Here is a 27,270-nt window from a genome sequence, read left to right on the forward strand (position 1 = left end):
TGCCATGAGTTAAATGTAGGGTAAAACATGGAGATTGGGGCCTTAGCTAGACCTAAGGTTTATTCCGGGATCATCCCGGGGTCATCCCTGTTCATGTAAATGACACACAGGATATCCCGGGAGCAGGCAGGGACGACCCCGGGATAAACCTTAGGTCTAGCTAAGGCCAGAGAGGGAAGTCATCCTAGTCCACCAGTTTGCTTTAAAGAAAAGGCTCCATCTTGTTACTTTGGGTGAGCCCAGCAAGCTCTGGTTGGCCATCTTGTTTGCATTTATACCAGCTTGTTCATACTACGTCCTTCACGGGAGCAGCAATGGCTGACCTTTGGTCCTGTCCATTTCCATGGCAAGGTGGAAAAATGGATGTGAAATAACTGGAAGCAAAGAAATAATAGGAAGCAGCTCATGTCAGCAGTTCCACAGCCACCAAAATCATAGGAGTTGCTCCATATATTTTTTAAAAATATTTCAGTTTCTTGTTGTGAGTCTAGGATCTTTAAAAGATACCCACTGGTATCTAGGGGGAAAGAATGGGGTGAGTTTGTCCTTAAGACTTGTCACTACGTATTTGTGGCTTCCATACTATGCGACTAAGGAAATAAGCTTGGAATGTGTAGGTGAGGCGAGGGCAGAAATCATGAGGACAATTAGCCACTTCTAAATGGTTTTCTAACTTCTGATATCATCAATCTTCAAATCACCATTTGGACTCCTTGATCAGTCTCACTGCCTCCTTCCTACTCCATTCCGTGATTTACGTAGAACTATGTTCTCACTATCGCCTTAATGCACTTCCAGTCCGTTGAGCAATCTGTGAGCAGGAGATCATGGAAGAACTGAACTGGAAAGGGGGAAAGGATGTAGCTGTTCATAAATCAGAAGCATTTACCTGTGAAAGACGACCTCTCTCAACACCAGCAAGAGAAGAAAAAAAATCAGCAAAACGTTCTATGAAGAGATGGTTATTTAATTTGATTAGTGGAATATGTAAATATCATCCTGTTCTCAGCATAGCAGACTTTGTTTTTCTGTCCTTTTAATACGCTGACTGGCCCAAGTTAATCACTCAGACCAATCTACTATATTATACCACCTTTCTTCCAGCCTTACTTGTAGTGTTGATAAAGAGCTAGTGCTGTGTAGAAAGAAATTAGTGTTTTGTCCTACACCTTGACAGAGAAATAGTGTATGTCATGCAAAAGCTATCACTTTCTGTGAATGAACTGAATGAGAAACATGTCCTGGAAGAAGGCTTTATGCAGACTAGAGCAAAGGCAGGGCTAATTCCAGCCTGTGAATATTAAATATAAACTGAAGCCTTATAGTCATGTTAAATAATCAGAACTGTACATAACTCTGCTAAAATTACAATTCTGAGCCCAAGAAAAGTGGGATTGTGACCTATATAAATCAATCAGATTGAGTAGTTCTGCATAATTGCTTCTGCTAACCATGGGGTCCCACCATAGGAAAACTTGGTCACTTCTCCAGCTTCTGAAGCATCAGCATGCATTGTTCACACAACTGCAAGCTTGTCTTTTCAGTCCTGCTAGAAATTTGCTCATGGATCTTAGGAAGTTGAAAAGTACATTCTGTGCTTCGTCTATACCGGTGGGATCACAGCACACGCACACTCTATAACAATTATGTGATCATGCTACAGAAATGGAAGAGATAAGAAAGGGCAGCCACTCTATCTGCTCGGCTGAGGGACCTCCATTCCCTGAACTTTTCTGTTCCAGCTATTCATTATAAGTACTATATAACATTAAGCATTAGTGCCCGAGTTACTTGTTTTCTTCTTCCCTTTTGTGTGATTGGCAGTACACCAGCAAGGATTTTGGATTCCCAATTATTTTAACACTAGCAATAAAATGACTCGTTCCTTCCTCCACCATAATGCTGAAAAGAAGAAAGCTTAGGGTAGTCAAGAATGGATATTCCCCCACTTTGGTGCTGAAGAACAGGGCAAGAATGCTTTAAATAAACAAATGACTGATAACTTGAGGTCAAAGAACAAGCTTTCCATACTACTATGGAATAGGATAATTCTTGAAAATTGCTTATCTTACAACTTGCTTTGGCTTTGTGGTGAGAAGGAATTGCTGGATTCTGACTGTAGACTTCCTTCCCAGTGAGAATCAAAGTGCATCTTAAATTCTAACCTATGGAACAAATGTCATAAAACTTGTTCTATGTATGAAACAAACTGTATGTTAGATATGTGCACATATGCATATATTAGAATGTCCTACTGCTTAGATATTTCCAGTTAGAGAAATGGCTACCTATTCCTGCTTTCTATTTGCTATTTATTTCTTTAAAAGGTTTACTCCTTATAGCATGACATTATGTTCTACAAATTCTTTGCAAGGTTTCCACCCAAAACGTCTGGAAATTGGAAGATTTCATCCATATGGATACCATCCATATCCTACATGTGTTTGGCAAGAGTGAGTCATAAACGCTTTTTGGATGATATGTCAGTGTTGCAAATAATTGCCTTTTACTAACACTCAAACCCGCCACTAGGCTGCTACTACAAAAGTTCAGATTTGTAGAGGCTCCTGTGCATGTACAAAGCCCTTCCATATACACAGAGGAAAGCTTTTGATTTTCCCTTCTGACTGCACTTCATCATCCTGTATGATTTACTACTCGGTTTACTTTGACTAACTGCCATTGGTCTGTTTGAATTGCAGCTTCTGCTCCTCCCCTCCTTTTCAGGTACTTCAAGCCTCCAGTTTGCTGGAGGCCTGAGCCGAAGGGCGAGAGCACAAGGGCTCTCGGCCTGTGGCTCTCAGCCGTGGGGGCGAAGCCGGTCAAGCGGATCTTCTACTCCGGAGGAAAAACCCCAGCCACGGTCCGGCCGCTGCCACTTTCTGATTCAGGTCACGATCTTCTCATTGTCTCCTCTCAGTTCTTTTCTCCTCATATCTGTTCCTTATGGCTCGTTCCAATCTCGTCTCTCCTAACTTAGTTCCTATCCGGTGTCTCCCCTCTTCTCAGCTGCCTTTTTCGTGTTCCTTATGGAACTGTCGCTCTCTTGCTTCTAAGGCCCCTGTCATCCAGGACTTGTTTATCTCTAGGTCTCTCCACCTCCTTGCTCTTACTGAAACCTGGCTTCCTGCCCATGATACTGCCATCTCTGCTGCCCTCTCTCTTGGAGGACTCTCTTTCTCTCACACTAGTCGCTCAGAGGGTCGGGGTGGTGGTGTGGGTCTTTTATTATCTAGTTTGTGCCAGTTCCAGCCTCTTTCCATTCCACCTTCACATTGCTTCTCCTCCTTTGAGGTACATGTGGTGAGGCTCTTCGCTCCACTGCAACTGCGGGTTGCAGTTCTGTACCGCCCCCCAGGCTCGTCCTCAAAATTTATCTCTGATTTTGATTCGTGGCTGTCCTTTTTCCTCTCTGACAACTGTCCTACTCTTATCCTGGGTGATTTCAATATTCATGTGGATGACCCTCAAGATGCTGCAGCTCTACGATTTCGCTCATTATCTTCCTCTTATGATCTTAAGCTTTGGTCTGATGCACCCACACATTCCCTTGGACACTGTCTGGATCTTGTTCTCACTCGGAATTGCTCTGTGTTGGACTTTTCTACTGCTCACTTTCCGCTGTCAGATTATCACCTAGTTTCTTTCAATATTACTCATAATCCTCCTCCTTCACGTCCCGCTTCTCGCTCTTGTCGTGACTTGCAATCTATCAATTATGAGGCTTTTTCCCAGTCTCTAGCCTCCTCCCTTCCTTCTGTCTGTTCGGCTGTCTCCTTGGACTCAGCTGTCTCCTTCTTTAATTCCTCCTTATCTTCAACTCTTGATAATCTTGCTCCATCTACAACTCGGATAGCTCGCCCTTCTCAACCCCAACCGTGGCTCACCTCTTCCCTCCGCTACCTTCGCTCTTGTTCCCGGGCAGCTGAACGCCTTTGGCGTAAGACCAGGGACCGGGCAGACTTTGTCCATTACAAATTTGTACTCTTCTCTTTCTCTTCTGCCATCTCACTGGCCAAACAGCAGTACTACTCAACGCTGATCCAGTCAAATGCTAGGCATCCTCAGCGGCTCTTTGCGTCCTTCAATTCTCTTCTGAAGCCTAATCCGCCATCTCTCCCCGCCTCTCTGTCTGCTAATAACTTTGCCTCTTTTTTCAATGCTAAAATCCAAACTATCCGCTCTGATCTGGCCAGCTCTGCTCCTCTTCCAGTTCCTGTTCCTCATCTGTCAGCTCCTCCTGCAAATTTCTCTGCGTTTCCTTCGGTCTCTGCGGATGAACTGTCTACAATACTGCGCTCTTCGAAGCCTTCCACTTGTTCTCGTGATCCGATTCCTTCTCGCGTCTTTATTAATCTTATTCCTGCTATCCTCCCTTCCTTGCTACATATTATTAATCTTTCTCTGTCCTCTGGTTCATTTCCTTCTGCTTTTAAACATGCTACAGTCTCTCCCACTCTCAAGAAACCTACTCTTGATAGGCTATCTCTGTCTAACTACCGACCTGTCTCTTTGTTGCCGTTTGTTTCAAAGATCCTGGAGCGTGCGGTCTACTCTCGTTGTCTTGACTTTCTTTCTAGTAACTCTGCTTTGGATCCATTTCAATCTGGATTCCGTCCTCTGCATTCCACCGAAACAGCCCTTACTAAGATCACCAATGATCTCCTTATTGCCAAGTCTAAAGGCCATTATTCCGTTCTTATTCTCCTTGATCTGACTGCAGCCTTTGACACGGTTGATCATGATCTTCTCTTAGATTCCCTTCATGACCTTGGATTTTGTGGCTCTGTCTATAACTGGTTTGCCTCCTATCTAGTGGGTCGCTCTTTCAGCGTGTTGACTAATGGCAGCTCGTCTTCCTCCTTTCCCCTTTCAGTAGGGGTTCCGCAAGGCTCGGTGCTTGGCCCGTTGTTGTTTTCCTTATACATGTTGCCCTTGGGCAAGCTTATTCAATCTCATGGCCTCCAATATCATCTGTACGCCGATGATACACAACTATATCTGTCATCTCCGGAACTTTCTCCTGATGTTCACGATCGTATCTCGGCATGTCTTTCAGATATCTCAGCTTGGCTGCTTCATCGTCGCTTGAAGCTTAACATGGCAAAGACTGAATTGCTTGTTTTTCCTCCTAAACCTTCTCCTCATCTCTCATTCTCTCTTACTGTCAATGATGTTACGCTTACTCCGGTCAAGGAAGCTCGTAGCCTTGGCTTTATCTTCGACTCCTCGCTCTCCTTTATTCCTCATATTGAGGCAGTAGCTAAATCTTGTCGATTTTTCCTGTATAATATTGCCAGGATTCGATCATTTTTGTCTGTCTCTTCCGCCAAGACGCTTGTTCATGCACTGGTTATTTCACGGTTGGACTACTGCAACCTTCTTCTCTCTGGCCTTCCTTCTTCTCACATCAGTCCGTTGGTTTCTGTTCACCACTCTGCCGCAAAGATCATCTTCTTAGCTCGCCGCTCCGACCATGTTACTCCGCTTCTGAAATCTCTTCATTGGCTTCCAATTCACTTCAGAATCCAATATAAACTTCTCCTGTTAACCTTCAAAGCTTTTCACGGTCTAGCTCCTTCCTATCTCTCCTCTCTCATCTCACACTATTGCCCCGCTCGTGCTCTTCGCTCCTCTGATGCCATGTTTCTCGCCTGCCCAAGGGCCTCTACTTCCCTTGCTCGGCTTCGTCCATTTTCGTCTGCTGCCCCTTACGCCTGGAACACTCTTCCAGAACATTTGAGAACTACAAGTTCAACCACAGCTTTTAAAGCTCAACTAAAAACTTTTCTTTTTCCTAAAGCTTTTAAAACTTGATGTTGTGCAGACTTCTACTGTTACTTTCTACTGTTAGTTTTTCCCTACCCTGTGCCTGCTTACCCTACCCTGTACCTGTTTGCATTCTCTTCCCCTCCTTATTGTTTTACTATGATTTTATTAGATTGTAAGCCTATGCGGCAGGGTCTTGCTATTTACTGTTTTACTCTGTACAGCACCATGTACATTGATGGTGCTATATAAATAAATAAATAAATAATAATAATAATAATAATAATAATACTTTCAGGTGTAACTTTGGGGTGGGCACTGAAGGTTCTGTGATAGGAGGGAGAGGATCCTGAAAAAAAATGATTTGATAAACAAATGGTCAAAGAACACCTAATTTCCTTGAATGAGTTTAAATCTCCAGGGCCCGATGAACTGCATCCTAGAGTAATGAAGGAGCTAGCAGAAGAACTCTCAGAACCTTTGTCTATTATCTTTGCAAAATCATGGAAGACGGGTGAGGTGCCGGACTACTGGAGGAGGGCTAACGTCCCTATCTTCAAAAAGGGCAAAAAGGAGGAACCTGGGAACTACAGACCAGTCAGTCTGACATCCATCCCTGGGAAAATTCTGGAGCAGATTATAACGAAGTCAATCTGTAAACACCTTGAAATCAATGTAGTGATTACTAGAAGCCAACATGGATTTGTCAGGAACAAATCCTGTCAGACTAATTTGATCTCATTTTTTGCTAGGATAACCTCCCTTGTGGACTGTGGGAATGCTGTAGACGTCATATATCTTGACTTCAGCAAAGCTTTTGACAAAGTACCACATGACATTCTGATTAACAAACTAGCTAAAAGTGAGCTAGATGGAACAACTATTAGGTGGATTCACAGTTGGCTACAGAATCGGACTCAAAGAGTACTTATCAATGGAACCTTCTCAAACTGGGGAGAGGCAACGAGTGGGGTACCGCAGGGCTCAGTCCTGGGCCCAGTGCTCTTCAACATTTTTATTAATGATTTGGACAAGGAGGTGCAGGGAACGCTGATCAGATTTGCAGATGACACAAAATTGGGTGGGATAGCTAATACTCTGGAAGACAGAAACAAACTTCAAAGTGATCTTGATAGGCTGGAGTGCTGGGCTGAAAACAACAGAATGAAATTTAATAGGGATAAATGCCAAGTTCTACATTTAGGGAATAGAAACCAAAGGCACAGTTACAAGATGGGGGACACTTGGCTCAGCAATACTACAAACGAGAAAGATCTTGGAATTGTAGATTGCAAGCTGAATATGAGCCAACAGTGCAATATGGCTGCAAGAAAGGCAAATGCTATTTTGGGTTGCATTAATAGAAGTATAGCTTCCAAATCACGTGAGGTACTGGTTCCTCTCTATTCGGCCCTGGTTAGGCCTCATCTAGAGTATTGTGTCCAGTTCTGGGCTCCACCATTCAAGAAGGATGCAGACAAGCTGGAGCGTGTTCAGAGGAGGGCAACCAGGATGATCAGGGGTCTAGAAACAAAGCCCTATGAAGAGAGACTGAAAGATCTGGGCATGTTTAGCCTGGAGAAGAGAAGATTGAGGGGAGACATGATAGCACTCTTCAAATACTTAAAAGGTTGTCACACAGAGGAGGGCCAGGATCTCTTCTCGATCCTCCCAGAGTGCAGGACATGGAATAACGGGCTCAAGTTAAAGGAAGCCAGATTCCAGCTGGACATCAGGAAAAACTTCCTGACTGTTAGAGCAGTGCGACGGTGGAATCAGTTACCTAGGGAGGTTGTGGGCTCTCCCACACTAGAGGCATTCAAGAGGCAGCTGGACAAGCATCTGTCAGGGATGCTTTAAGGTGGATTCCTGCATTGAGCAGGTGGTTGGACTAGATGGTCTTGCAGACCCCTTCCAACTCTGCTATTCTATGATTCTATGATTGTGTAGATCACAGCCCTTCGAAACCTGCCCTAGGAAAGAATCAAACCAACTTTCTAGTGACTATCAGGGTTGATTCGTCCTCTTCAATACCAGGTTTCTTTATCTATGTAGGGTGACCAGATACAAAAGAAGACAAAGCTCTTTAACAGTTGTATAGAAGAGGACATTTCAGCAGGGGTAGCTTCTTTTATATCTGGACAAGGATGGCCAGATGCAAATGAGGACAGGGTTCCTGCAAGTTTAAAGTTGTGTAGAAGGGAATTTCAGCATGTGCTGCTTGCATGACAAGCTACACAACTATTTATTTATTTATTTATTACATTTCTATACCGCCCAATAGCCGGAGCTCTCTTTAATGTCTCCTACATTAGACATTACGGAGACACATAAAGATGTCTATGGAGACACCTTTAATGTCTCCTACATTAAAGGTGTAGGAGCCCTGGCATAATTTTTTTTTCATTTGGCCATCTTATTATATGTACGCAAAAATCATCTGTTTAACGCAGGAGTTACTTTAACCAAACCACCTGCCCTTCTTGAAGAAGTAAAAAATAAAGACAAGCTGAGGTTTATGTTAAACCCAGATTTGTGAATCTTGAGGTATATTCCTAACTATGTATTCTACCTAAATGGTGAAGGGTGATAATATTTATAACCTTATAAAATAAGCAATATTAATCAACAGCCTTCTCAAAAATACAGCATTACTGAAACTAACTTAAAACACAATTTCTGTGTTTAGTCTTTACAACTCACTCTAAGCCTGAAGGTAGTGTGTTGGCAGGCCTCCCTTAAGAGGGAATTCCATCATACTATGGGCCACAACTAATTAAATTTTACAGACTGGGGAAAACCTTAGCAGAGGTTTTCAAAGGATAGGTGGGTTCATCACGGAGGGAAACAAGCCATAAGATGTTTGGCCCAGGTAAATAAGACAAGGTTTGTCTAAGTGTAAGAAAAATAAGATCTATGTATCTGTCTTGACTGACATTAGAAAATACAATTTCCAGACAAGACTGGTACAAAAACAACAACCCTGATCCACCTGCTTCAGGCAGGCTTCTGTTCCTCTCAACCAAACAATCTAGTCTCTTGCATGCAGTTCACTAGGTGGGTACTGCACAAATTCCATTGATACAGGGCGGGATACAAATGTTTTAATAAATAAATAAAATAAAATAAATTCCTGAAGGCAAACTCCATACTCCTACTTCCAAGCAGAACTAGTGGTGGCTTTTGATTTCAATGCCGTTGAAATTCTAAAGTTGCCCTGGGAGGTGGGCTGACACTGCTAACATCTTTCACAAGGTTTTGAATTGTTTCTTTTTAGTGTTGAATACAGCAAAAGTAGAACATGATTTTTACATTCCTTTCCCTTTCTTATTGTTTTATTACGATTTTATTAGAATGTAAGCCTATGTGGCAGGGTCTTACTATTTTATTGTTTTACTGTGTACAGCACCATGTACACCAATGGTGCAATAATAATAATAATAATAATAATAACAATAACAACAATAATACATAATCTAAAAAAAATAAACTGGGCTTTCATGCTAATACCATTTAATTTTGCCTACTGTTTATTAACAGTATAAGTATAACAACAATTAATATAATCACAAACAGATCCCAGTGTAGCTTTAGCATGGTGTTGAGTGCTGATAGCTTCCAGTTTCCAGTAAGCTATTGAAGAGAAAGAAAAATGATACCTTTACAAGGGGAACGGTTTTGTAAATGCAGCTTGCATGCTGTGTAGGACAGACTCTCTTCATACTAAATTCTTCACTTTGCTTTTTTCCTCTTTGGTTACTCCTTGCTTGTAATTCCAACAGAGGTTTATTGATGTTATTGAAGCTTCCTCTCACATCTTGTCCAGTACCATCTCTCTGAACTGGCTATGACTGCAATCCTATACTCAATGGGATTTACTTCTGAGCAGACATGCATTGGATTGCATTGTAACATCTCTTTCAGTAACTTCTCAAGCAAGGAAAAGACCACCCATGACCCTTCCATCCAAACCTTCTCTCTTCCCAACCTTCTGTCTATGTGGGGGAGACTTATCTTCCCTGATTCACAGGCCCTAAGAGTTACCCAACTCCTTTTGCCATATATTTTCTGAACCTAGAAAGCCTGTTATTGCTCTCAGAAAGCCTGAAATCATCCATCTACTAGAAATACTGACATCCCAAGCTGAAGGACAAGGACAAGATTGAAGATGGTGTTTACCCAAGACTCACTATCAACTCAGGAATATATTGGGGCATTGAAAGAATCTTTGGTGCCTTTCCCAAAATCAGCTCCAGTGACAGAGGGCAATGCAGAGGGGCTAGCTCTAACCTGGGATAATCTGAATTTGCTTCTTTCCATTGACACAAACAGCATCATATTCTCACCCTCCCAGAGGGTCAAGAGAAGCTGAGGCTTAGGGCTCCTGAACCTTCAAAGGTTGTTTAGAACAGAAAATTTCAACAAGTATTTCTTATCATGGAAGCAACACTTGCTGGAATTCTGTCTTCTACACAATTATTAAAGGTACAGGAACCCTGTCCTCTTTTGTATCTGGTTACCCTATATGAACCTCTTTTTCCTTCTAAAGAGAAGAGAACAAAAGCCATGTGGAAAAAATTGTTAAACACATGAGAAGGTTTCTATTCCCAGCTACCAAAATCAACAGGTGCGGGGAAGCAGATTCTGCAGTGGAAGTTGAATACATGCCATTCTGCTACTGTTCAGGGTTAATAAAACTCCAGAACCTGATTGCTAAAGGCACATAATCCCCCGTTTGGTGAGGAGCTCATTTTTTAAAATTATTCTTAAACTGTCTTAGAGTAAAATCCCACTCAAGGATAAAGATTGCTATTAGACTTGCTTGAAGTAAATGCATATTATTATTATTATTATTATTATCATCATCATCATCATCATCATCATTTATTGCATTTTCATACCACCCAATAGCCGTAGCTCCCTGGGCGGTTCACAAAAACTAAAACCATTCAAAGTATAAAACAAACAGTATAAAAACATGATATAAAATACACATTAAAAACTGATTAAAAACATACTATACATGATTAAAACATCTTTAAAACAACCTAAAAACATTCTAAAATTTCACTGGATAGGCCTGCTGGAATAGATCAGCCTTTATTGCTTTTTGAAATTCTAGAAGACTGTCAAGTTGACGAATCTCCTCCATCAGGCCATTAAGTTTTGCAAATCCAGCCCCATTTTGAAGATTTGGGATTTATAATCAAACTTCTGTAGATTAGATTTCCCTTTTGTAGGGCTTTTGTATCCAAAGGAATAGTTCTAGTGTGACATTTCAATTAGCAATGACATTTACATGTTTGGCTAGGTTAAGTGGTATTAATGTTAAAACTGGTTTTATAGGACTCTAAAATATCGAAATATGAACGAATAGCAATTCCACAAGGAAGGTTTCTTGGAACAGCTGGCTCAGAATTACAATAGACTGAGTTTGTGTAAAATAGACTTACATTGAGAAGCTGTAGATCTGTGAGCATATGCATAGCTTCAAGTCTTATATATGCTAGAAACACTGGTATAAAAGCATCTGGGTTTGTTTCAGCTGCCATATCATACCATCTTCTTGCTAAATGTATATCCTAAATACAGGAAGTAATTACTTACATTTGCAGATGTCTCTATTAAAGTATCTGAGATTAAAGCTGCAATCCTGTTCACAGTTGCTTGGGAGTAAGTCCCATTGAACTCAGTAGGGTTTACTTCTGAGTAGGCATGTATAGGATCACACTGTTAGGTACCTTCCAGAAGCAATATAATGGTAGATCTTTTACAATCATCTTGATTGATATTGGAAGGGACAATAACCGATTCTAAATACTTGCTAGTATTTATTATTAACATGCTTCAGAGTAGAAGGTTACCTCCAATGTCATAGAAGTGACCTTCTGCTTGTGCAATGGAACTTCCCCTTCCTCGACTCTCCCCTTCACCACACACACCCAGTCTGCTCCAGAGAGTCCCCAATCCTCTGGAGAAGATTGTGGGGCATACTGGGGGGCCCAGGGATAGGGGAAACCATTCCTCCAACAGTGTCTACTCCGCTAGTATATAGGCACTATTAGCGACAACCCAAAGACACATATTATAAGCATCAGTAAGCCCAGGATTTAGTTATAAAACTAAAAGCTATTTCCCGCAAAGTAGTTTAGAAAACAGGATCCAAAATGGTGTGCCCGTTTTGCATGGCAACTTTTCAGCACCCTCTTCCTCACACCCTCAGAAAAAAAATATATCCAAGGTTGCCCACTGGAAGGAAATATAGCCCCATGCAAGCACAGAAGCACTTTCCACTTACACATTGAGTGGGTGGGGATGGATCCAAGGAATTGGGTAGTAGCTTACGATTTCTGCATTCTAAGTTCTCCATGTCAAAATAAGACTAATTGACATTCCACCAATTGTAGTGGCAAATCTCAAGATCCACTAACTTCCCAGTTTTTCAGACTTTTTGGAGTTGTGCTTGTTATCCAGTTATCATCCTATATTATTGCAGGCAAAGATCAATTCAGTGTCTTTGTTTTTCCTAACATAATGATGCTTCATGAAATTGCTTGGTCAATTTTGGGTTGGCCAAATATCCTACCCAAATGGAAATCCTGTTTCCCCTCTTTCATTTTTTAGCTGTACTATTTACAATATAAGTTTTTTTATTCCAGCTGTAACACTTGAAACCACACCAGACGTAGATTACATTACCTTAGGAATGCCTAAACCATATTCATACATATATGCCAGATTAAACATTGCTTTTCACGGTCTAGCTCCTTCCTATCTCTCCTCTCTCATCTCACACTATTGCCCCGCTCGTGCTCTTCGCTCCTCTGATGCCATGTTTCTCGCCTGCCCAAGGGCCTCTACTTCCCTTGCTCGGCTCCGTCCATTTTCTTCTGCTGCCCCTTACGCCTGGAACGCTCTTCCAGAACATTTGAGAACTACAACTTCAATCGCAGCTTTTAAAGCTCAACTAAAAACTTTTCTTTTTCCTAAAGCTTTTAAAACTTGATGTTGTGCAGACTTTCTACTGTTAGTTTTTCCCTACCCTGTGCCTGCTTACCCTACCCTGTGCCTGTTTGCATTCTCTTCCCCTCCTTATTGTTTTACTATGATTTTATTAGATTGTTAGCCTATGCGGCAGAGTCTTGCTATTTACTGTTTTACTCTGTACAGCACCATGTACATTGATGGTGCTATATAAATAAATAATAATAATAATTGCTTGAGCACTCTGTTGATTAGCAGCAAGGTTGTAATGAACATAATCTCTCTTTGTTCCAAAGCCATAGAAGTGATAATCTCCAGTTTTAACTCTGGCAAGTGCATTGCCTGAAAGACATTTGGAAAAGGTTTGTTGGTTATTTATTTATTTAAATATACCGCACTTAGAATCATAGAACAGTAGAGTTGGAAGGGTCCTATAAGGAGAGCCCACAACCTCCCTAGGTAACTGGTTGCATTGTCGTACTGCTCTAACATTCAGGAAGTTTTTCCTGATGTCCAGCCGGAATTTGGCTTCCTGTAACTTGAACTCATTATTCCGTAACTTATTCTGTAATTTATTCTCCAACTTTTGGGACTCCATTATTACTTTTCATTCCAAAGTACTAGATAAAAAGCTTTTCAAATCCCAAACTTAGCAATTGTCACTTGGGCCACCAGCTTTTGAAGACCAATTTGAAAAGTGCATTTATAATCAAACAAAGAGGCTTACCTCCTCAACAAAGGTGTGTGGGTGAATATGGAATGAGCCTTGACAACACACGGCAATTGGGATCCAGCACAGGAATTGGCTTACTGCATAGCCGTACTTCTCTTGATGTCCCCCAAACCCTCTTGATTATCCCCTCCAATTTTTCAGTTTATTTATTTTTTCCTAATGGAGGTAAGCTCTATTTTCCAGGCATCAGCCATCTTTCTTTAGTTCCATCTTTCAGTCTTCCATAGCAGTCATTTTGTGGTGGTACCCACAATAGTTTCTCAAATTTCAATGTACCCATGGACCCCCAAAAATATACATACATGGATTTTTATGAAATATACACAACTTTCCAGCAATTATACATGGGCTGCAATCCAAATAAGTACCCATTTGAAGGTGACATCTATCTGCCACCCTTTCAAATATTGAAAGCGTTGTAAGGTCTTCAACCCATTGCATTATATGAGGTGAGTGTTTATCCTTCCAGTGTTGTAATCTCAGTCTTTTTGCTGTCAAAAGGGTGCAGAGAATCCATTTATGCTGACCGTTTGTTAATTTCCATGAAGCAATTTAAAAGAGTGTGCATATCAGTGAATGTTAAAGACTGTTCCAGTACATTTTTTCGCTGTGTGCTAACCTCCCCGCAAAAAGAAATCACTACTGGACATTGCCGAAACATATGTTTAAAAGAAGCATTAGCTGTGTTGCACTGCCAGCAATTAGCTGAATTAGACAATCTCTTATTAAAGAGACGTCGTAGTGTCCAATAGAAAGGAAGCAAATGTTTTTGCTGAATAAGATGCAGCCTAAGATCCATAGACACAAACGGTAGATGCCAAAGTGGTGACTCATTGATTAGACATTTTGTGGTGGGGCCCACAACAGTATCTCAATTTCTCAAATGCGCCCCAGGTTGGGGACCTCTGCCCTGAAGTGCACTGGGACAAAGGCCTACATCAATAGAGCTGCTCCAAACTCAGATTAGTAACCAGGATCCAAATACCCATGAGAAGCAACGTCAGACACAGTAAGCCTATATACACCATTTGCTGGGGAACATGGGTGGGAAGGTGCTGTTGCACCCGTGCCCTGCTTGTGCGTTCCTGATCGACAGCTGGTCGGCCACTGTGTCAACAGAATGCTGGACTAGTTGAACCTTTTGTTTGATCCAGCATGGCTCTTCTTATGTTCTCATGAGAGGAAGGTTGCTGATACTTTTCCCAGCTGCAGCCTAGCATACTACACTGAATTCCGCTTTGGAGGGTCTCCCAACCTTCAGGTACAGCTTTTTGAGGGACAGAAGGGGCTGTAGTGAGAAAGTGGACAGGAAAAGCCCTTGTTCTGAAAAATAATTCCTCACTCAGCTCTTAGGCTCCTCGACAGTATTGCTAAGTGAAGAGGTTTAAGCACAGCACACGGCTAATTTTTGTATTGAAATCATGGGAGTGTTGCCAGGTGAGGCTTTCATTCTGCAGTTGCCCTGTCTCAAACACAGAATACTACAAGGGGTCCAGACATTTTTGTCTTCCATTTGTAACCCTGCCATTTGCTTCTTATGTCTGTTTTCTTTCACAAAAATCCATTAAAGAGGAAAAGTCAGAATATGTGTCTTTTTATTGTTAACACCAAGAGCTCTCTGTCTGGAAGTACCCTGGAACTTCAAAAGGTTTCATTCGTCTTCAAGCACAATGTTAAGCGTGTTTATTCAGAAGTAACTCCTATTGTGTTCAATAGGTTTAGTCTCAGGTAAGTGTGTATGCATAGGCCTGCAGCCTTAAACATTGTGCCCATTTTTCCCCAATGGTGAGAATTGAACTGCATTGTCACTGACTGTAACTGTTCTATTAAATGATCAAGGGATCTTTCTTAGAATCATAGAATAGTAGAGTTGGAAGGGGCCTACAAGGCCATCGAGTCCAACCCCCTGCTCAATGCAGGAATCCACCCTAAAGCATCCCTGACAGATGGCTGTCCAGCTGCCTCTTGAATGCCTCTAGTGTGGGAGAGCCCACGACCTCCCTAGGTAACTGGTTCCATTGTCGTACTGCTCTAACAGTCAGGAAGTTTTTCCTGATGTCCAGACGGAATCTGGCTTCCTGTAATTTGAGCCCGTTATTCTGTGTCCTGCACTCTGGGAGGATCGGGAAGAGATCCTGGCCCTCCTCTGTGTGACAACCTTTTAAGTATTTGAAGAGTGCTATCCTGTCTCCCCTCAATCTTCTCTTCTCCAGGCTCAACATGCCCAGTTGTTTCAGTCACTCTTCATAGGGCTTTGTTTCCAGACCCCTGATCATCCTGGTTGCCCTCTTAAAAACATCTAGAACACAATCTATAAAACCACCTCCATAAATATATTTTTCCTTTATATTTTTATTAAGCACTTGCTGTTCCTCCTCTCTATATCCTACAGTAATCCATGCATTTTGAACCAGAAAAGATTTTATTGTTTGTCCTAAATGTGCAAAACTATGTACTATAGGCAGATTTAGTTCTTGAACTATTATAATTTGGCTCAAGTGTATTGCCAAGCTAGTTATCTTTCCCTCACTAAAAAAAAAATACCAGCTGCTTTTTGAAATATGTATCTATATGCAGTACTTGCTACCCACATTTGTTTTCCTTTTGAACGGAGATAACTGGAGACCATTTTATAAAAACTTTGGATTATTTACAAATATGCAAGCTGAATATAAGAGAAGGCAAGCAGCATGAGCCCTCCTGCCAGGCAGTAGGTCCTGCTCCTGCTCCACAACAATTCTCCAGAGAGAGGCACCCTGCATCTCAATATACTTTCAGCCTTCAGCTAATTCTCTGCCTCTCTCTCTCTGTGGACTCTTTCAGACCGACAGCTCCTAATGGTTTCAATCAAAAGACATTGTTCGGCTGTTCTTTCTTTCCCTCCGTAATGGATTTTCGGGGGGGGGGGTGTTAAAAAAAGAAGACAAAAGACGCAGTAGAAAAACACAGGATGACAATATCTGACAACAATATTTGGGCCCCTCATGAATGATGCAGGGCAATAGCACAATTAAAGCCTGGTACTTCCCGGTTCAATGCCAAAACTGCTGTTTCTTCAGCCATCCAATCCAACCCAGCAGCTAGAACATAAACTAATACTTTTAAATTTTGAGTAACACCCCCCCACACACACACACACTGTAGGTTTCATTTTTAGCTACCACACCTGAGCTGAATAGGTTTTATGTTTTGCTATCACCTGCTTTCTCTCTGTACAGCACCATGTACACTGATGGTGCTATATAAATAAATAATAATAATAATGATTTCAAGGAACTGTTTGAAAGAATATTAATTAGACAATGTAGTATAGTGGTTGGAGTGTTGGACTGGAACTCAGGTTCTCATTCCCATTCAGCCATGAAGCTCACTGGGTGACTTTGGGTTAGTGGCTGACTCTTAGCCTAACCTACCTCACAGGGTTGCTGTGAGGATAAAATGGAGAGGAGGAGGAGGGCCATGTAAACCACCTTGGGTTCCTTGCAAGACGTAAAAAGGCAGGTAATAATTAAAAAAAAAACTTACCTCACAGGGTTGTTTTGAGGATAAAATAGGGCAACCCTATCCACCTTCTACCCTGAGCTCCTTGAAAGAAGAGTCTGATATTAATAGGAAGAACATAACACACATTTCCCCCCAGTTAACCTAGGGGGAACTACATACCTTACTTATTGATGTTTAATTCCTATTCTTTCGCTGTTTAGCTTTACAGAACTGTATGTGAGCTAGGAAAATGGTCAGAAAAATTCCTGACAGCATACTTTGCTTACCAGGCTGGTGATATTGATGCATCTTTTATCATAGGCATGCGCAGCACATTTTATTAGGGGGTTCAGCCAGGGTTTTTTTTTTTAAGGTAAACATTGATATATATATATATAGTAATAAAGGACTTTTTTTTCATTCATCAAACAAACAAAATAAACGAAAACTGAAGTAAACTGTATTTTTTTTAATTAACAAGTAATCTGTACTTTAAAAATACACATTTTAAAATGGAGACTCTGAATACTATTTTTTTTTGCTGTAGTGATAACCAGGCATATATAAAGATGCAGTCAATTTTCACCATCTTTAAATTTAATCAGATAATGACCTAATCCAAACTTACTAAAACAGATTCACATTTAAAACAGATTCTATCACATTAACAACAATGAGTGTCATCTTAAATTCCAGCACCATACAGAGAATACACCATTATTATTATTATTATTATTATTATTATTATTATTATTATTATTATTATTTGTATCCCGCCTTTTGCCCAATGCTGGGCCTCAAGGCGGCCTTACAAAGTTTAAAATATACATGGGGGGGGGGGGGGAGGGAAACAAAACCATAAACAATTAAAAAATACACAGCAAAATTATAAAACATTAACATAGATGGAGGGCTGGATTACTCTCCAAAGGCCTGCTTGAACAAAAAAGTTTTAGCCTGCTTCCGAAAGCCCATCAAGGAGGGAGCCAGCCTAGCTTCCCCGGGGAAGAGAGTTCCAGAGCACCGGAGCAGCCACCGAGAAGGCCCTCTCCCATGTTCCCACCAAGCGTGCCTGTGAAGAAGGTGGGACTGAAAGAAGGGCCTCTCCAGAAGATCTCAAAGCACGGGCAGGCTCATAAGGGAGAATACGTTCTTTCAAATAACCTGGACCCGAACCATATATCAAATGTCCTAATAATGATTTTAAAAGATTGCCCTGTGTGCTGCTGAGCAAAGAATTTGGAATGAGGTCCAGGAGAGAGACTTCTGGGGTGAATATAGTGAGGACGAGGGGTGGCTGCGAGCCTAGCGTAAGAGAGGGCTGGCTGGCAAGATTTGGAGAACTTGGGGGAGTGTAGGAGATCTGGAACTAGGGGCATCTCTGGAAGGCCGCGAAGGGGCTATTGGCAGAAGACAGGAGATGAAGGAGAAAAGAGAGGATGGGAAACTGTCACAAGGGCACATCAGTCTTCTTTACTGATCAATTGTAAGCTGCTCCGGGAGCCTTTTAGGCTGAGGTGCGGGATAAAAATACTCTAAATAAAAATACTCTAAATAAAATAAGGGCAGAAGAAGAGGATTGGCGTAGGGGGAGCCCTGGGGAAAGAAGAGAGAAATGCCCCTATGTGTGGGGTAGAAGAGGGAGAGAGGGTGCATACAGGAGAGGTATGAGTGTCCTGGAGGGGAGAGGAAACAGAGGTAATGTTTAGCCTTGAGGAGAAGCCTGAGGGGAGACATGATAACACTCCTCAAATACTTGAAAGATTGACACACATAGGAGGGCCAGGATCTCTTCTCGGTCATCCCAGAGTGCAGGACACGGAATAATGGGCTCAAGTTAAAGGAAGCCAGATTCCAGCTGGACATCAGGAAAAACCTCCTGACTGTTAGAGCAGTATGACAGTAGAACCAGTTACCTAGGGAGGTTGTGGGCTCTCCCACACTAGAGGCATTCAAGAAGCAGCTGGACAACCACCTGTCAGAGATGCTTTAAGGTGGATTCCTGCATTGAGCAGGAGGTTGGACTTGATGGCCTTATAGACCTCTTCCAACTCTATGATTCTATGATTCTATGAAAACAGTAGTGTAGATCCTGCCTGAGACACCTGGGCCCTGTACACCTAGGAAACCCAATGCATGTTGTTCAGTATCTAAATTATAGCCAGCTCTTGCCAGGGCTGGCCCAAGACATTTTGCTGCCCAAAGTGGAATAGCAAATGACATGACCCCCCACCCCACCCCCAAACTCACAGTGCAAAGCCAGTAAAGTCATTTTGGCACTTGAGGCCAGTGGACAACAGTTTATTATGCCATAATAAAGTTGTGAGTCTTCCAGATCTCACAGGATACTTTACGGCTTTTGAACACAAAAGAAGAAGAGGACTATACCACAACCTGGCCTTGTGGGTCATGTAACCAGCAAGTCCAGTCCAGAAAGGAAATCCAGACACAAGCAATTCAAGCCAAACCACACCACATACCCACATACTGTATTATTTTGCCCGAGTCCAAACATTGGTGCTCATATCCCTTTTTGCTGCAGTGCCACTTCTGCCCCCTTGACCCAGATAAGGGGCCTGGGCAGCTTGGAAGAAGCAACAAGTAAAGAAGGCCTATGGCACTCCATTGAACATGTCAACAGCCAGTCTACCCACTCCTCCCCTTGCCAGGAGCCACGCTGCCTATAATGGCAAAGTATAGTAATTGCCTGGGCATCTCTCTCTGAATAATCAGGTAGTAGCTTACAATGGTGTTAAACAATTTTAGAAACCATATGTAATAGTCTTATAGACCCCTTTATGTCTTAAAATGCGTTGCTTCAGTTCAAATGGCAGATATATCTTCCACACTTACAGCTGCTATATTCCTGATACTAGAGCAATAGTATATATATGATTCAGCACATGTGAGGAGTTTCACATTTTAAACTCATTTAAGGTGCAAGCCTGTGCATATTTAGAAAGAAAAGAAGTCCTACAATTCTCAGCATACCCCATGCTGGCTAGGGGATTCTAGGAGTTGAAGGACTTTTTTCTGTCTAAACATGCATAAAATTGTGCCTTTAACTTATGTCACACTAACAGGAATACAGGAATCAAATAGGATTTCCTTCTTCAGTGGGACACACTTACTTAGGAGTAAGTACTTACATTGCAAACGTTTGGATGATCAGGCTAGTCCTTGAGATATTTCCCTTCTTGGGAACGAGAGAAAGAGACAGAGAGACAGAGAAGAGAGATACTGAGGAGAGTGGGGGGAAGAAGGAAAAATAAAAGCCTTTAGTTCTTCCAGCCTCGTAAGATGTTCACCACCTGGTTCAACATGCAGCCTCCTTTAACCACACATACGCATACAGGCACACACACAAACACACACCCTTGAAAATCAATCCAATGAGCAGCCAGAAGCTATCTGGCGGTTTGTGTGTATCTAAGCGTGCAGGAGGCGAAAGAGCCCAAGCTTCTGGTCGGATTAAAAGTAAGCGGACTCGTCCTGAGAGCGTCCAGGAAGTGACAGGAGGAGAATGGGAAAAGAACAGCTCACAGGCTTTGTAACATCGCGGAACCGAGGAAGGAGGGGGAAAGAGAGAGGCAGGGAAAGGAGGATTCAAAATTCGAAGCTTCTCTTCCTTCTGTCCTCCTCCTCTTCTCTCCCTCCCTCCCTCCTCTTCTCACTCTCACTCTCCCACAATCCCAAACGAACGACTCCCTTGCCGAGCTGGAGAAATAATCAGTTTCACTCTTGAAAAAAAGGGGGCGGGATCACATCCCGAAAGCGTTTCAATAAAACAAACAGAGATGGGGGAAGGGAGGGGGAGCGGAGAGAGAGAGACCGAGACCAGCTAGGAGTCTCGCAGAAGTGGTGGCAAACCTCCCCCACCCCTTTTGCCCCTCTCTAGTCTTCAACGAGATTGATAAATTACTCCACTACCCTACTTTAATTATGTATATGGTATGCAGAATAAATCACCCAACATCAGGCACCTCAATCAAGCACTTTTTAAATGATAATTGCATCTTGGCTGAATCAATCTTGCCAAGTTGCTCGGCAGGGACGGGGCAAACATGGCGGCAGCAGCGTATTAGGGGGTTCAGCTGAACCCCCTGAACCCCCTGTCTGCACGCCAATGTCTCTTATCCAATATGCATTTCTAGCTGAAATGGGCTATGAGGTTGCTCAGAGCAATTCAGCTTTCATTATGGAATTGGGAAAGGAAAACATCTTATTGTGCTGCTGCTTGTGTTGTTCAAACACAGTGATTGTATTTAGACAAGTAATGCCACTCTCTCGTTACAGAAAAGGTTAAACTTCTTCATAAAGATCAGATATATCCACTGGCTGTTCTTTTATGGAAGCGGGCTGCAAGTCAAGGTATGAACAGAGTTAAAAATACCCTGTACCGAGCTATCCACTCTTATTAATATGAGGAATTCTCCATTTCTGCTCTTGCACTTGAATAGTAACAAAACGTTATGTTCAGCAATTCCCAAAAGTCATTGCAAAATCATGGATACAGACTATTTTGAAAATCTTTACTTCCTCCTTTTAAATTATAATCAAGATGGCATTCCCATGGGAATGTCTTTATAGAAAAGTGTTGAATTTTAATTTGCAGCAATTTTTACCTTAATCCTTTTCACCCAATATCCTTGTTTCATTGATCCTTATGTACAATTATATAACTCTGACCTTCAAAAGAGGATGAGAGGGGGAAAGATACCCATCTATCCTAGGAACCTAGGATCCTAGATACCCTCCACTTATTTTGGTACTTATAAAGGATTGAATGGCTTAATTGGTTTTACTTTATTGCTAGTTCATATGAGCCGTCCATTCCGTCAGAGAAAAAAGTAAGATGTTTTGAGGAACTCCACCTTGTGTTTGATAGAGCTAATTATTTGTTCACTTCTTTGACATGGTTATCAAACTCTCTTGGTGATGTTCAGAGCATAGAAATACATTCACTGAACAGTAACGACTTCGCTACCATGAACCTTTAATTCCCACTCAAGCAAAGCAACTAACTATGCCTCATCTTCCATGCCCTGAAGGTGACTGGATTCTCTAGATGTCAAACAGAAGAGTACTCTCAACTTGCCACACTCTCTGAGGTTTTAATTTATTCAGACCTATTCCTTTCTTGACTCTTACAAAGATTTCAGCATTTCTTTGTACTTGCTTTGACTTTGGTTTATCCTTACCATTGTCTGGTAAACTGGAAAAATAGGTTCAGTGTTACTTTATTGCTAGGATAGCACTGTATTCTGTTAAAGGCTAAACAATTCAGAACAATGCTGCGAATCATCAGTGCAAGATGGGTTTTGCCCCCAAGTCATGCTTATGGGCTTCCCATGGACAACTGGTTGGTCACTGTGTGATGCAGGATGCTAAACTAGATAGGCCTTTGGTCTAATCCAGCATGGCTCTTCTTATGTTCTTATTTTAACAAGTGGATCCCTGTTGAAGGTCCTAGAACCATGACAAACATGGATTACTGAGCTCAAAGATTTTCAACTCTGCTGTCACACAAGTAGATTTCTGCTTGCTCGATGGGACTTCTTCTCGCTCTCCTCCCTCTTGCATGCCCTAACTTCCCTTGCAAATCCACTCTAGAGGTTCCCCCAAACTTCCAGAGCAGATTTTGTGGGCACATGTGGGGCTGCAGGGGGCAAAAGAAATCCTTTCTATCAACAATGTCAGTTCTGCTGGCAGATGGACCGGTTAATTAATTTATTTATTATAGCACTTTTATCCTGCCCTTTAGCCCAAAAGGTGGCTTAGAAAAATATTTATTAAGACAGTCCCTGCCCACAGGGTTACAATCTAAAAAAAACATGTCACAAAAGGAAAGGGGATTGGGAGGGAGGAGGGGGAAAAGCAAACTGAGGCACTAGATTCTTAGGCCTTAGGTAGACCTAAGGTTTATCCTGTGATCATCCCAGGGTTATCCCTGTTCATGTAAATGACACACAGGATATCCCGGGAGCAGGCAGGGACGACCCCAGAATGATCCCGGAATAAACCTTAGGTCTAGCTAAGGCCTTAGTTGCAAAATTCTGCCGATCATGGACACAATGGAAGGGCTGCCGCTTCCTCTCCCTTTCCCTTTAATAGCCTTATACAGATCTAGGCACGATGGAGGAGTGCCTGGCTACTGCTGTCTTTCCCTCTGATGGCCTCAGCAGCAACAGTTGGTAGCAGGAGAGATGGGGGCTCTCAGTAGGAGCTGAATGGCAGGATGGAAGGATGCCTGGCTGCTTCTTCCTTTCCCTCTGATGGCCACAGCAGCCGGTTGGATTTCACTCTATGGCAAGGCATTTCCACAGCAATTGTCATCTTTATTTATTCAAATTAATAACCCTATCCTGATGACTTGGGGCGGATAACCGCTGCAAGAGCATAAACAATCCCAATAAAGCAAAACCAATTCAGAAGAAGTAGAATTTCCTCCCATTCCACTGCCAACTCAACCTTGGATCCCCCAAAGTCAGTCCTAAAGACAAATAGTTCTTCTAATTTTAAAGCATGGTTAGCAGTGTAATGACCAGCAAAGGCATTGTTGGGGTTAGGTTTTTACCCACAGAAGGAAAAGGACTCTAAAGAGTTAAAAAGATGTCCTTGGCCAGATTGTCTCTGCCAGGAGAAGTCCAGTATGAAGCAGATTCTTCCCTGGCCTACGTGCGGTACGAGAAGTACATGATGAAGAGACTATTGGTTAATTGGGCCAAGGAGAAAAGTGTATTTAAGAAGTCCATGTTGTAAGGCTTCTTCACTGCTACGATATTATCTTCACTGCTGCGTTGTTGTCAGGATATTGTCACGTTGTTATTGCTGTACTGTTGGTGAAAGGACTGTATATATGACCATTTATTCTGTAAGTAATTTATTTAGTGTCAGTAAAGTTTCTTACTGACCAAAGACCGTGAGTGCTCTTTTTTGTTCTTAACTCCAAGCTGAAACCATTTCCAGCTCCACGCTGCTGCTGCTATTCGCACTCTGCTAAATTTTTAGGGTAAACCATTACCACGATAGGCATTGCACAGAAGAGCAGCAGGACATTCTCCTCCGACTCCCTACAACAAAGGCAAATAACTTAAAAAGGCAGACTATAATCAGATCTAGGAGAGGGTTGTTTCTTTCTAAGGGGTCAAGAATATATTGTGGTCATCTTTGGAGGACCTTTTCTATTTGTGCCTCACCGTCCCCGTCCCCCTGAAATTAGGCAGGTGGTGACTGGAGAGTGGAATGACCTCCCTGGCAAAGCTTTTTATTGGAAATTGGTGGTTCTAGGTTCTGCTGAATGTTATGGTTTGTTTTTAACTGCTGGTTTCTGCTGTTTTATCTAGATGATGATGATGATGATATTAATCACATACTCAAACAGGCCAGGTCTACACCAAGCAGGACCTGACCCTTGAAAATGGGTTGAAAACTGTATCTGGAGTGTCTCCTGGGCCCCAACAGTTGACACTACTGTTATAAAGCATTTTAAAGCAGTAGTGACACACACACACACAATTTTATTACAATGCCTTGGAAAATTGATTTTAAATAAAAATAAAAATGGGTAGCATAAGAACATGAAGAAATGGAGTAGCCTTCATAATTAATAATAAAGTGGCTAAATCAGTGCTTGGATACAATCCAAAAAATGATAGAATGATCTCAATTCGAATTCCGGGTAAGCCATTTAACATCACAGTGATCCAAATATATACCCCAACCACAGATGTTGAAGAAGCAGAAGTGGATCAGTTCTATGAGGATCTGCAGCACCTACTGGATAATATACCAAAAAGAGATGTTATTTTCGTTACAGGAGACTGGAACACTAAGGTGGGTAGTCAAATGACATCTGGAATTACAGGTAAGCATGGTCTAGGAAAGCAAAATGAAGCGGGACATAGGCTGATAGAATTTTGCCAGGACAACTCACTGTGCATAACAAACACTCTCTTCCAACAACCTAAAAGACGGCTTTATACATGGACTTCACCAGATGGCCGACACCGAAATCATATTGACTACATCCTTTGCAGCCAAAGGTGGCGGACATCTATACAGACGGTAAAAACAAGACCTGGAGCTGACTGTAGTTCAGATCACGAACTTCTTATTGCACAATTTAGAATCAAACTAAAGAGAATAGGGAAGGCCCACAGATCAGTTAGATATGAGCTCACTAATATTCCTAATGAATATGCAGGGACCCTATCTACTAAATCTAGTCCCTTAAATCTATTCTTCACTTCCACTGCATTTAACTGTTGTGATGAAGAGGGAATTTCATCAGGTGCTACATGGATACAAATGACACCTGCTGAAATTCCCTTTTCTATACAACACTTAAAGACTCATCATATGGTCACCCTAGCTAATCACCTGTTTGTTGACTCGACTGCACTGAGAGCCTCTACAGCCAAAGCAGGATAGCTGGGTTCGGACAACATTAGTATGTTGTGTAAACCCAGCCAAACTATATCGCCATTATTATATAACATATAACTTAAAATAGTGTGCAAAACCTGTTTAGAAGCCAATTAAATAATTACTAGATTCATGTGTATATATCCCATATGTTCTATAACAACAATTACTGAAACAAAAATGTAAGAGTTTCAATGGCTACTAATCCTGATGGCTATATGCTACCTCCACTATCAGAGGCAGCAGACCTAGGTACACCAGTAGCTGTGGAACATGAGCTGTTGCACTCATGTCCTGCTGGTGCGTTTCCCATAGGCAGTTCGTTGGCTACTGTATGAACACACTAGATGGTCCCTTGGTCTGATCCAACATTTCTCTTCTTATGTTCTTAACTGTTATAATCAAACAGAGGGGAATGTCTCTTACCTGTATCTGTGTATCTCCTCTTTCAGCCAAAAACCTGTAGTACTGATATAGATCCCAATCCAAGAATTCTGTATTAAAACTTAGATTTTCTGGTCTTTCCATCAGCCTCACCTTTTCAACTGGCATATCTTCATTTTTTTCTAATTTGTTAGCAACCGTTAATTAAAAGATTACCAAACTCTATAATCAGAACAACTGTTTCCTAAAATCTATGCAGATTTAAGGTTTTGTTCCCTTGATGTAGATGGAATAGATAATAGAGAAATTGGTATTGTGATCCTAAACACTTGCTACTGGCAAGTGCTAGCATTATGGCTTGGGGCTGAATCCAAAAAACTGTAAATGGAAGGAAGAAAAGGAACCACTCGTGCAAGCACTGAGTCATTACTGACTCTTGGGAGGGATGCCAGCTTTCGCTGACGTTTTCTTGGCAGGCCTTATAGCGGCGTGGTTTTGCTAGGGGGAATCCGCACGTAGTTCTCAGGGCGCTTCCATCCGCCCCCAGTGCACCCCGAAAATGAGTGTGTAACTTGCCTGTAAAAGAGCCGGGGAAGAAGCTCCGCTCTCCACCCCGCCTTCTTCTGCTGAGCTCTCTGTCCCAGCCGGCGAGGAGGGAGTTGGCTGGCGGCGGCGGCAAGGACGCTTCTTCCCCGGCTCTTTTACAGGCAAGTTACATGCTCGTTTTCGGGGTGCACTGGGGGCGGATGGAAGCGCCCTGAGAACTACGTGCGGATTCCCCCTTGGAGGGCTGCCAGCTTTCGCTGACGTTTTCTTGGCAGGCCTTATAGCGGCGTGGTTTTGCCGTTGCCTTCGCCGGCCGTTATTACCTTTCCCACAGCTAAGTGGGTACTCATTCGCCGGCCGTTATTACCTTTCCCCCAGCTAACTGGGTACTCATTTTACCGACCTCGGGAGGATGGAAGGCTGAGTCGACCTGAGCGGGCTGCCTGAAACCAGCTTCTGCTGGGATCGAACTCAGGCCGTGGGGAGAGTTTCAGCTGCAGAAACTGCTGCTTTACCGCTCTGCGCCACATGAGGCTATAAATGGAAGGAAAGTAGCTGCTAATTCCATTGCACAAATGCTTGCACTAGTAAATGCTTGCACTAGTAGCTTTTCACAATACTATAATGGGAATGGACATGTCTTAAGTAAGCAGTGAAGCAGCTTGTTCTTTTGAAAAGAAAGTGATCCTCCAGTATAACTGAACACTACAAAAGGTTTGTCCTTGGTAACACAGAGATGCAGAACCTTGAGCAGCAGCCTTTCCTTTAGAGGTGAACTTCAGTTCCACACAACTGCCAAAAGAATGAAGATTTGCAACAACTAAATCCACATTTCTGAGCACATGGAATGTGTCTATCTCTTCCAATGCCCCTGTTACTTGCTGTGATTAGAAGCAAAATTCCTGGCCCCTGCTTTCAGGGAATGAAAGCATTCAGTGCATCTT

The 27,270-nt window shown here is 42.2% G+C and overlaps 2 protein-coding genes across 3 annotated transcripts in view; one reads left to right on the plus strand and one right to left on the minus strand.

Annotated features, from left to right (window-relative positions):
- ISM1 (isthmin 1) overlaps positions 1-8,489 on the plus strand; it is a 325,195-nt gene extending 316,706 nt beyond the window's left edge. For both annotated transcript variants that reach the window (XM_063125344.1, XM_063125345.1), the window contains exon 7: positions 8,479-8,489. The gene's annotated coding sequence lies outside the window, so the exon portion shown is untranslated. The remainder of the gene's footprint in view (positions 1-8,478) is intronic.
- A 793-nt stretch (positions 8,490-9,282) lies between these two features.
- SEL1L2 (SEL1L2 adaptor subunit of SYVN1 ubiquitin ligase) overlaps positions 9,283-27,270 on the minus strand; it is a gene marked incomplete at its 5' end in the record, with an annotated part of 45,307 nt that continues 27,319 nt past the window's right edge. Inside the window, 3 exons of the mRNA XM_063125497.1 lie at positions 9,283-9,402; positions 11,223-11,351; positions 25,778-25,977. Of these exons, the coding sequence (XP_062981567.1) occupies positions 9,283-9,402; positions 11,223-11,351; positions 25,778-25,977 (449 nt within the window). The remainder of the gene's footprint in view (positions 9,403-11,222; positions 11,352-25,777; positions 25,978-27,270) is intronic.

This window comes from Elgaria multicarinata, chromosome 4, assembly GCF_023053635.1.
Source record: "Elgaria multicarinata webbii isolate HBS135686 ecotype San Diego chromosome 4, rElgMul1.1.pri, whole genome shotgun sequence".
NCBI lineage: Eukaryota > Metazoa > Chordata > Lepidosauria > Squamata > Anguidae > Elgaria > Elgaria multicarinata.